Consider the following 12,264-nt stretch of genomic DNA (forward strand, 5'->3'; position numbering starts at 1 on the left):
TGAGCGTAGTTTTTATTATCAGGACAAAGTGGAGGGGATGGTGGCTAGCATGACGCCTTGGTGCCAACAGCAGACAGCAGCAGACCAATATTCAAGACCAAAATCAAAAGAGGGTGTTTTTAATGACAATTCAGGACATTTCCAGACAAGTTGACCAGGTACTTTTTAACAACACATTTCCAGCTGTGTTTGTGCTGCCCAAACCGTGTATTTTAAGCCTATCAGCAGACTAATGTTCAGGAGCAACAAACAACAAAAGCATGTCCTTTTATTGTCATGTTGTGACATTTCCAGCCATTTTTGTTGTGACAAAACTGGTATATTTCTGATGACATTTCCAGCTGTATTTTGAGCCAAAACACGATCTTCTCAAGAAATTGAAAAGAAGCGTAAAGAAGCTTAAAGTTTTAATATATTTGCTACATATGTATAAAACCTATAAATGTAAAATAACTGTGCTTTGCAGAAATGTATAATGCCAACATTTATTCTAGCTGACCTGAAAGTTGGTGTGCAGTTGTTGGAGATAATCAGTGCATGCAAGTATGCATGAAAAATAAGTCAAATGTGCATAAAACCACAAGTAAACATGCTGACTTAATGAAAATCCAAATTTATCATACATCCAGTGAGATAAGATGCCCCAATTACCAGAGAATGGAGAACATGCAGAAATAAAAGAAAAGTCTTTTTTAATCAGTTGTTACTGGAATCCACTCTGAGATCTGATGCCAGGAACACTCATTTCCCATTTTACTAAAAGCGCAAAGAAAAAGTTCCTGCTTTGCTTGCAGTCTAGCAGATGACCCTGATAATGACCTTTCTTTTTCTCCTGGGCTGACACAGAACAGACACAGAAACTGCTACAATCATTAATTAAGTGTTTGAACTATGAGATCTGTTCGAAACAAAGAGTGTGATGATGTTGCTGAAACCTTTCAGGAGTTTCATGGGAAGCGCAAACAGAGTTTAGGTGGATTACCGATTGTACCATGGAGTTTCTCTTATCTTCACTGTAATGTTATGATGTAATTTCTATGAAAAAATAAAAAATGTTATTGCATGTAATATTTGTAATCAAAATAACAATAAGTGCTGTCATGTAAAGTATACAAAAGTAGTTTTTATTGCATATCTTACATATGATAAATTCAGCAAGTTCTGCAGCATATTTGGGCTTATACAAAATCTAATCACAGTCTGTGTAAAAATATACTAAAATCCTACAAATGTTTGTTTAATATTTAACGAGTGCTTAATGTTTTTGTGCCCTCAGTACTTCACACTGTTTGTTTGTAGCTGAACCACCTCTTTTGACCCAACTGTCCCCTTAAGCATGGGGCAGTGTCCCGTGCAGGCCATGACCAGCACCCTGCACCCTCCTTTCTCCATTAGAAACTTCCTCAAGGACTCGTCGAAATAATGGTTCCCTTCTCTGTACCCATCCAACAACAGCAGAACTTCACAGGTCCTGGTTAACAAAGTCCTCAGCTCATCTTCTGTTGATATCTTTTCCGTGAGAGAAAGTTGAGTCCTTATTTCCTGAAACAAGTTGCCCCTCAGTTTGCGGCAGTCGACGTAGAAGAGAAGTTGGATGGTGCTGAGATCGAGGAGGTTCGAGAGGGCATTTGTGGGCCCTTCAGTCCAAGAAGAGACCAGGATGTGGGCTACGGTTGTCTTCCCGCTCCCTGGAGGTCCCTCAAGGAAAAGTGTCTCTCCAGTTTCTGGGATTAGAGCTTGGAGATTCAAAGGCTGGAGCTCACTGGAAAAACAAGCAGAACTGGGACTATAACCTACATGCAAATATTAAAAAATCAGCAGTGTCAATTGTATATGTCCAGACAGAAAGTCTAATTCTTAGTGGGAAAATTTTCCATTCTTCATGTGCATGTAAAATCAGCGCCAATGGCAAACATAGTTGAAGTAATAGATTTTCTCAGTACATGCTATATTGATAAGAAAGTCTAGTTTGCAGCTGCAAAATCTGCTGCTCCTTCTGCATTTGCACCATATTTTATTGTGACAGTGACTTTGTGGAAGGCAAGCCAGTCATCAAGCTAACCAGCTTCCTGACTGAACAGTTTGCAAGCTACGTAGCTCCCAAATCAAAGAGAATAGGGGTAAATAAACTCTTCTCAATGGCTTGGGATAAAAAACCCAAATTGCTGCTGTTGCTGTAAAATGGGATCATTGATGTTTGGCATCCTTATTATCAATGCGGAAAATTTGTGACTCACTTGTTTTGCAACGTGTGAAGTAGATCCTCCGCATTGGAAACATTCTGGTGATGTCTCGCGTCTGAGCTGAAGATGTTAGCATACTGGCGTTTTAGAAACACCCCCAGATTTTCCTCCATGCAACCTGCAGACAACAAAACAGATCATGATTATATCTGCGTCACTTCATGAAGAGGAGGCAAATATGCATAATAATGCGTAGGCTGATATTCTTTACAGTAAAAGGCATTTTATTAAGTTCAGGACTATATGTTGTTACAGACAACTACAGATTTCTGGACAAAGTTTTCCTCCTGAATTTGTCTTTTCTGAGGAGCTTATTCCAAACCTTAAACTTGTGGGTGTCTTCAGATTGGTGTTTAACATCTAAGGATAGTTTGCACACAAAAAATCCACACTGCAAATTAATTATGTATGGTCAATTTTAGTACTAATTCATTCATTTGTAGTGTCATCGACAAAAAAACTGGGCACTATTTTGATAATTACCTCATTTTTACTTAAGTAATTTTTTAAGCAAAATACCAAACATTTACCAGTTCAAGCAGCTAAACTGTGAGGATTTTCTGCTTTTCTATGTGTTATGAGGTAGTATACTAAATATATTTGGGTTTTGGACTGTTGATTAGACAAAACAAGACCTTTGAAGACTTTACCTTGGGTTTAAGAAAATTCTAACTGTGAAGAACAAATTTACACATCAACTGAAAAATAAATTATGCAGTTCTTAGAGCTGCAAGAGCAGCTTGCCTTCATTACAAATAGTTATCTCTTTCCAATTTTTTGTATTTATCTGTAGGCCTTTTGGAAAAAATACAATGTTTTTCATAAAACTCACAAATAGGAGTGTTATAGTCCTTAATCAGTGAGTAATTCGATAGTCACTACGAGAATTATGGTGGCGTGAATCCACTCACATACACGTCAGTACAATCAGATGAATCAGAGATGTATTTTCTAACTTGCAACTTTACAATGAAAGGGGATCTTTTCACTTAACCTCAACCTAAATGTATGATCTCAACCCTCTTCATGAGACACCTACCCCGACTGTCAACCAACAGATTCCTGGTACTATGAGTGCGGAAACCTGTAGAGAGAAACGTTACTTTAGTGCGTTGGTACAGCATATGGGTGTATACATATCCAAGTATAGACTGATATGAGTGTAGATGTTTGGCACTGTATACAGTGTTATTCATGCATCTTAGTTAAAAAAACAATTATTATGTATTTTCTCTTCCAAATCTTAAATATGTATCATGTATTTTATGTGCTCTTGAAAGTACATTCTTTTTTTTGTGTTTTTTCAAAATGCTATATAATTTAAAGGTATTAGTACATGTTATGGTAAATGTACAGACTTCATTACTTTATGGTGAACAAGAACTTTCCGGAAATTACAACCTGAAACCAACTCAAAAATACTATCTCGGTTTCCGGACTTGTAGCTGAAGTGCCTTTTCATTTTCACACATTAATCTTTGGAAAAACGTGTAATAAGCTTTCTACTGAAATGATGGAGGCGCTTAGGGGAATATACAAACAAGAAACGTGCTACACTGAAAAATAGCCTCAAATTCCCCTCTCTCACAAACCAATACCAATACCAACGGGTGTTTCCAACCTTGATAGTTGCAACACACGTCAGGCCCAAACAGCAAAGTCATGGTCACATGGAAACATGCATGGCCGGTCACATGCTGGTAAACTTCCCTCAAGTCCAAATTGCAGACATTAAGGTAACAAATCTAACATCTTAACTACAACACTGTGAACTTTAATTCACAAGTACTTCCTCTTTCCAGCAGTAAAATTACTTATCTCAACATGTATCCCTGTGTGTGTCACAGCCTCTGTTCTCTTTTCGGCTGAAATGACACAGTTTTATACTCACAGGAGGCAGGTTCCTCTGCCCATTTGATGAAAACAAAAAGAAAGCACCACTGGGGCGCTATAGCTTTGAAAGGAAGGACACACCTTGGATGCTGACTAATGAATTTAGCACCAGTGTATGTTTTTTTGAGGTGAGAGGAACTCAGTTCTGGTTTGACAATATAGGTGTATTAAGTTCTATTCTGTTACGTCCTAGATTATTGCTGTATTTTTTACAAATGGGTTTAAACAGTTAAAAATAAAACAGTGTGAATACTTAAAAGAAAGAGAAAATAATAAAGATTAAAAAGATCCACAACTGCATTTTGCACTCCCATTTCCTGCAGAGCTTGTTCAGTGCACATACTATAAATTGGTTGAAAGACTCAACTTTTTAAAAAATAAAAAATAGTAGAAGCTCGCTGAGGCCCTTCTCATCTCTAGAAGGCTCAAAATGGTTTAGTCGGTCCAGTACTAAAATTCACCTTTAAATGCAGCCAGAGCCAAGTGACTAAGTTGAAAATGCACTTATGCTGCTGGAGCACAAACATCTACTATCTATCTCCCCTAAAAAAAAGGGGGAAATCGAAAGCAACTGACTTTGTTTGAAGACATTTTGAAGTGCATGAGAGAGGCATGGTTGGAGACATATTTCACTATAGCTGTATGTGGAATTATTCATCATTTTATATTTATTGTTACACCATTTCAACTTTTTTTCTGTTAACATACTTAAGTGTGTTGGCCAGTAGAGCTGATTCTGCATTGTCATAACTGGTGTGCATTGTCTCATATGCCAGTGTCAAACACAAATTTTCATTTGATGTGATTTTTTCGGACATCAGAGAAGTGTGGTTTGGACAGTTTGTCTCCAATCTACATCTGCATGCTATGACTTGCTGTATTTGTTGGAAGCCGCATGTCCTCAATTTGTAATGTGCTGTGCACATAAAGAATTGAGTGATAGCTTACCTTTTCGTCGTCGGTACATGAGCACCGCAAAGACGATGACAGCCATTATCACTCCTATGCTCAAAATAATGAACAAAGCGTCACTTTTTACTTGCGGTGAAGCAGCAGGTATGTCATCTGTGGAAAAAAGAGAGGGAGAATTATCTTAAAATGTGCCACAGAACCTGGAAAAAAGTGTTGTATTTTGCATTTTGTGATTTATCACCATGTTTTTAACATGGTTGACCACTATGGAAATAACCAAATATACCAAAGACAAACCATCATAAACTTCCTCTTATTGGTCATGAACTAAAAGAAAAAGTGACTCATGCTTGTGTTAGCATTTTTTGCACAGTGGAGCATGCAGCCAGATCTTCTTTAACTTTTCATTTTTTGTTGTTTTTAAAGACCATTTTCAGTTTTTAACATGAGTATATCCTGATACTTTTATTTTTTTAACTTATCAAGTTCAAACAGAATCCGAAAGGGTAAAAACACTTTGCACATGTACAAGCAGAAACATGAGCAGCCCACATACACACAAACAAGTTAAACATTTCCATACGACAACATCTCTTGTAACAGAACTCCTACACACTGCTGAATCAAAGCTCAAACCCAAACACACCACCTACAGCTTCACCGAAAAGCAGAGTAAAGGCTTTTCACTGAAAAAAGGGAGCAAGACCGTGAAGCATCAAACTCACTCACAGGGTGATAAGTGCGCAAATGATGATATTGCAGTTCCTACTTTCAGATGACACTATTCAAGGTTTTGCCTAACTTACAAGTTTAAATTAGGGAAAATCTGCTTCACTTTTCTCACGTTTATAGAAGAGATATTGATGTGAGAGCCACAAAAAAATCAAAAAGTCAAATAATTGTGAAGCACTACATAGTGGAAGAAGAATCTTTTACTTAAGTAAAAGTAGCAGTATCAGAGTGTAATAATACTAAGAACGCCCTGTTTCAGAATAATTTATAAAATATATTACACAAAAAGAACGCATTAAAGTAACCCGTTCTTATTGAAGACAGGGATGTGTTTTCTCTGATTTGTCCCTGTTTTCTAATGCCTTCACTTTTTTCTCAGAGACTATGTTTTTAATCCTATATGGATTTATATTATTCACCTAATATGTTCATTTTTCTGGGTAATCTCATCCCATGTCACTTTATGTTTCCATTATTTTTGAATTTGTTTCACCTGCCATGTAATTATCTCAGTCATGTTACTGCCTCCCATTGGTTGCTGCTATAGGTGAGGCCATGCCCTTGTTGTCTGTTTTAAAGCACTGATGAAGACCTGCAGTGGTCGAGACACATTGGCTCTTTTACTAATTTTGTCATTATTATAAAGAGTTTCAATATTTCCCTTCTCATTTAGATATTTTTCAAGTGCCTGGATTGCCTTCCTGTGTATCAAGGTGTTCTCCGTTTTCCATGAGCAACCGACTTTTCATTTTTATGTGAGTATACAAAACAACCAATAATTTCTTTTTCCTTGTGCATATTAAATGTTTTGATTATAAATAGTGATGTATCATACATATGCATCACAGCTGATTGTGTTTTATGTGAATGATTTGAATCTGCAAATTAACTAAAGTTATCATAAAATGCAATGGAGCAAGAAGTACAATTTTCACTCCGGCATTCAGAGGAGTAAAAGCATGAAGTAAAATGAAATGGAAACTCTCAAGTGAAGTACAAGTACTTCAGTATTCTACAGTATTTGAGTAATTGGACTTTGTAACATTCTACCACTGGACAGATCATTTGTATTATCTCATTCTTAATTCATTCTTTTTGTAAATTTTTGTGGTGGTAGAAAGCAAACAAAAAATGATGGGAGAGTGATGGGGTATGACATGCAAAAAAGTTCACTGGTCAAACTTGACCTGAATATGTTGCAATTACAGTAAACAATAAGCATTTTTTTTAAAAAAAAAAAAACTTCCTGCCGTCATCTTTCCTTCTAAACATGTGGCTTTTGAGTCTTGCTTTGGAAGAAAGACTGAAAGAAGTATTTCATTGCAGGTCAGGTGCTTTTTTTTATAGAACTGGGCTGCTTATGCAATAGAGAGATGCAAATACTTTTGAAACTGGTGCTACATGACCAAAGAAAACAGAAAAAAAGGCTGGGATATTCGCTTTTTGCTCAAGAAGTATAAAACATACAACAAGAATGCACTGCCACACACTGGACCAATAAACGCTACTTCTGGTGGGTGACATTATAAAAGTAGTAGTATAAAAGTATCTGAAAAACAATATTGTGGCCAGCCAGTGACATCCAGCTAAACAGTGCTCCAAAATATATATTTCTGAAAACATTTTAGGTGAGAAATAGACAACGCAGTAACAGAATCTTGGTTTACAGTGTATCTGTTCAGCAATTCTTAGTTCTACAGATTGAAGAAAGAGGTGCGGCTCTCTCTTGATACATTTCTATACTCTTTGAGTCCATGTGGCAGCCATACAAAAATGAAACAGTAGTTTGAGCAACAAGAGAGCCAAGAGTCAGCAAAAAATTTTTTGCTGGCAAATAAGCAGGTAAATGTGGGCGTTGGCAAAAAGGAGGAGGAAGTTTACCACAGTTAATTTACCGAACCGCCCACATTGTTGTAATACAACACTGGCAAAGTATCACTTTAAAGGAAAAAAAAAAAGTACCTGGAATAACAAACGTCTGGAAGGAGCCATCATTTGTAAAGGTACACGTGTAGTTGTTTTTCTCCGATGATCCGACACGTATCTGACTGGTGACTTTAAAAAGCTGCTCTGGAGTTGATTCTGCTGTGGTGCTGGAATTAATTGTCCGCTGGTGACCATTGTGCCACATCACAGAGGACTGTGGGTATCCCTCAGACTGGCAAGTTAGCAGCAACTCATCCCCCTCTGCAGCCTTCTGGATGCGTTTAGTCACATCTTTATATGGAGCTAGTGCAGAATCAGATAAAAAGGATATTTACTATCTTACTTTTAGAATAGCATTACTATACACAAGATATAGACATGTTTACTGATTTTTGCACTAAAACGGCATTTTGTTGTTTCACTTTACTCTGTGCAGTTGAGTGAATCTGATCAATGATATAATCTTTTTATGATCAAAAGATCTTGCATGACTTGGGTAAGATTTTTGGGAAAGTTAAAATGACCCAAAAGCATTCTTTTACCAGATTGAGTAATATTGGTCTCTGTTTCATTTTCACAATGAGTAATGCTGTGGCTGCCCAGAAATGACCATGTTGCAGCCCCTCCTACAACAAAGCCCCAGAAGTCTTCCCCTCAAAACCTGAAGCATTACACTGAGCGTGATTACATGGACATGGATAAACCATTTATCCCAGTTATGATTATATTTCGGGATATGGCGTTTACAAAAGCAGAGAGAAATCAGGTTATTCATATTTCCGTATACAACCCAATTTCTGTCAGAGAACTACAGCTAATACATTTGTGTTTCTCATAAACAGAATATGGTGTTTACATGCTCAAACACATTAACAGGATATTCCAAAATACCAATCATAAAAACGATTATTCATGTCCATCTACACGCACTCCCCGTCACAGACTCAGTACTTACCTGTAACAGACAAAGTTATTGCTTTGTAATCTGTTCCTTCCTTTGTCCGTACCAAACATTGGTAGTTTCCAGAATCGTTAATTCTGAGTCTGGAGATCTGTTAAATGAAAAAAGAAGAGAGTCCTTAGTTATGCCCTCATAAACAAGAGGTTTAACCCTTTGAGCCCTGAGTAATGTGGCTCAATTTTATTTTCAAAAACATCAGAATAGGGTGACATGCAATTTAATAAAAAATGGCCCTAAAATTAGCAAGAAATTAGTTGAACGTTACAAGAAAATTACCAGAAAATAAGAAAAAAGTAAACGAACAAACAAACGGGCATGCAAGAAAATTACCCCAAGCGAGTGCTAAACAAATAATTGCATTTTTGTTATTTTTTCTCTCATATAATTTTTATTAAATAATTAAGAGAATTATAACTTAAGTGCTCTAGACATTTTCCCCTTTTTTAGATAGCATCTAATAATCCCTCCCAGCTAGTTTTCAAATAATTTCCTTGTCACTTTGTTAATTTTCTCAGGTTTGGGGGATTTAAATGCTATTAAAAGGCATCTGCATGCAGCACTAAAAAGCTGATGTCGGCCTAGGTGTTAAAGGGTTAAATTAACCAAAATCATAAATTCTGTTGCACAATCCCTCTTTTTCTATCTCTACTACAAGGTTTTAGCAAATCTCTTGGTTTATTGTTGTGTTTTAAGCAAACACTAATGTTTTCTGTCCCTTTTTGGTGCCTCTGTATCTGATACTGTGTGCATAGAGAATACTGGGAGATAAATATGATACTTTTACAAAAACGAGGCATCCAGGACAGTTTACGTGCCATCCTTAGGTATGGCAAGTGCAAACAACTTAACCACGTCACTTTAGATGAAATTTTGCCTGCCCTACAAATTCTATGTGAACCTGAACACATCATTGCAAATATTCACCTCTAACTTGGCCCAGCCATCCAGCAGCTGGTCAGTGAGAAGCCTAACCCGGCCTTGATAGTCCGGATGCTGGAGCGCTAAGTTCTCCTTCCAGTTATCCATTTTATACACATCTCGGAATGAGTTGGCGCCAATCCAGTGCCAGTTCACCTCCAGGTCAGCAAGAGGACCTGGTAGTTTCGGCTGAAACCTGCAGCCCATGACAACATCTTCCCCAAACTTTGACTTGTATGTGGTTTGCTCTGCCTCAACAGTGAACAACGCTGCAGAGGAATAATACAAAGTCATGTCAGGAATATTCAAATTAAGGTTTTATGAAATCTAAGGGAGAGATTTCTTACTACAAACCTGAGAGAGATGGCTGTAGCATAACTTGCAAAACTACCACAACGGCCCAGTCCATTGAGACCTAAGAAACACAAAAATGTTGAAAGGTGTTGGTCATTTTACAGAGAAACATGAATCATTTTACTGGAGAGGACCGGATGTGATATCAACAGCCACAAGTAGCTTGATCTAGTTTCCTTTTTTACTTTGCAGAAAAATGACATGACTCTGAGACAAACACACATGGCATCACATCACATCAAATGTTGGTGAGACACACATTTTAATTCCTAATATCAGCATGAATCAGCACTGTAAATCAAATAACTTCCCTACTGATTTATCCTGAGTAAAGAGATAAAAATAGCAATGAAGATGCTGTTGGTTGATTCTGTTGACTCTGGATATTTGTCAACTCACACACTGGCTGTTTTATGTAACACTGAGTAAGAAAAGAGTCGGACACATGCCAAATATTGTTTTACCTAAGGTGCCTTACATAAAAATGATTGTGCACCTTCGTCACACATAGCACCATATCATACAGATCTCAAAATTCTTTGAAATTTGAATTAATTTCCTGAATGAGCTGTTGAGTGATAAGCACATTAGTCATTCTGTGCCAGTTTCATGAGAATCAAACACAGAAGAAGACAGAAGAAAAAAGACAGAAACATTAAACACGCATTTGCCCCAAACCTTATTTTGGTGCTGTTGTCTAAGTGGGACATTTTTATTGGCAATCTGGGACACTTCAAACACATTCTGATGTCACTGAAGTGTAGGCCTAATGAATTTGGTGAAATAAACAATAACAATATAAACAACAATAAACATCTTTTTTTATTATTTAAAGGTTGGGTGCCGGTAGAGCAGATTCACCCCAAAAATCATAAATAGAAAAAGATTACTATGAACGTAGATTTTTTTATTTTTAATTCTGATTGCCATTACATCTTATAAAACCAATGACAAACTATCTATCATTTAAAAAAAATATATAACCTTAACATTATTAACATTTTTAACTTCAGAACTTATATATACATAATACAGCTTCATGGCAACATAACCTATATCCAATAATGGCATACTTTCTTATGATGAGCTCAGTGCTGAGTTTTAGTAAATGATAAAGGTTAACTGTCCTACTTTACCTATATACCCACTTTACCAGTATTCACCCTATAATATTAAAAAAATATATCATTAATAGAATTACTACTAGTAGTAATACTAATTATAAGAATAAAATCAAGCTTTTGTAGTTGCGCAAACCCTAATTGTTGTTATTAGTTAATAATAATATTCTTACCTGCAGGTAATACAGCTTGTTGTTATGTTTTCATCTGGTGTTTCCTTCTTCCTTCAGCTTTTATCTGAGGTCTCTGCGTCGCTTCCTCTGTTTATGAAGGACTTACCCAAAAACCAGTGTGGGCGTGACACAAGCGCAGCCCTGCTATTTGAACCCCCTAACTAAGTATTTACTAATCGTTATCAACCTAAACCCCAGCGAAGTCTTACTGTAACTAAAAATTTAAGACTTTACCTTGTGACGCCAAAGTATTTGCGCCCAATTCGAGAGGATTGACAGGTTTTTGTCCCTGTACTGTGCGCACCCCTACAACAAGAAAACACTAAACATTGTTGAATCCAGCTATATTTCGGTATATGACAAGGAAACAACTCTTGCGTAAAAAAATATGATCCAATGCAAACTTGAATCAGCTCGTCAGATACCTGGAAAGGGTTAACAATACAACGAGAGTTAACACGGAAATGTCACCTCACTTACAGTAAGGAAATGAGCAATACCTTATCCAATGGCAATGAGTCATAAAAGAGCCCGAATTTTAGTGCTCTACAACCAACCAGTAAATGTTATTGGCAGATGTTTCTTTATCCGTTGCACGTGCAATAACCAATAATAATAATAATAATAATGATAATAATAATCTTTATTCATATAGCACTTTTCAAACTTAAGCACAATGTGCTTATTAGAAAAGATGATTTACAGTATAAAAATGAAATACATAATATTTTATCTATAAGTTGTAAAAAAAAAAAAAAAAAAAACAAGATGAAAGAATTAAGCTCATATAAGAAGATAAAATTAGGAGTAGAAGTTTTAACCATAGGCCTATATATAGGCAGATATGACGTCAATAAAAAATTATTTCATGATGCCCATAACAAAACAAACTTGTGAATTTAAGGCAGATAAACATGTAACATATATTGAAATGCATATAGAAAGAGTCATATGGAGACACTGAAACAAAACCACTCTGAAATGTATGACAAAAAACAATAAACACTATCAAAGAATAAGATTAAGGGCAG

At 36.4% G+C, this 12,264-nt stretch overlaps 1 protein-coding gene across 1 annotated transcript; it reads right to left on the reverse strand.

Moving 5' to 3' along the window:
* Positions 1-1,098: 1,098 nt before the first annotated feature.
* On the reverse strand, positions 1,099-11,633 carry LOC121959507 (butyrophilin subfamily 1 member A1). The gene is made up of 9 exons (XM_042508842.2): positions 11,234-11,633; positions 9,940-10,000; positions 9,592-9,854; positions 8,662-8,758; positions 7,743-8,009; positions 5,085-5,201; positions 3,283-3,327; positions 2,238-2,361; positions 1,099-1,762 (listed from the first exon to the last, which is right to left on the reverse strand). The coding sequence occupies exons 2-9, from the start codon at positions 9,992-9,994 to the stop codon at positions 1,273-1,275; spliced, it is 1,458 nt and encodes a 485-aa protein (XP_042364776.1). The 5' UTR covers positions 9,995-10,000; positions 11,234-11,633; the 3' UTR covers positions 1,099-1,272.
* Positions 11,634-12,264: the final 631 nt, after the last annotated feature.

The sequence above is a fragment of the Plectropomus leopardus genome, chromosome 20 (assembly GCF_026936395.1).
Source record: "Plectropomus leopardus strain MGB_pleo_1.0 chromosome 20, ASM2693639v1, whole genome shotgun sequence".
In the NCBI taxonomy this organism is placed as follows: Eukaryota; Metazoa; Chordata; class Actinopteri; order Perciformes; family Serranidae; genus Plectropomus; species Plectropomus leopardus.

Coding starts and splice junctions, on each gene's coding strand:
- LOC121959507 (XM_042508842.2), bottom strand. CDS start 9,994: ATGGACTGGGCCGTTGTGGTAGTTTTGCAAGTTATGCTACAGCCATCT. Junction 9,855..9,939: donor GCTACAGCCATCTCTCTCAG/GTTTGTAGTAAG, acceptor ATTCCTCTGCAG/CGTTGTTCACTGTTGAGGCA. Junction 1,763..2,237: donor CTTCACACGTTGCAAAACAA/GTGAGTCACAAA, acceptor TTGTTTTTCCAG/TGAGCTCCAGCCTTTGAATC.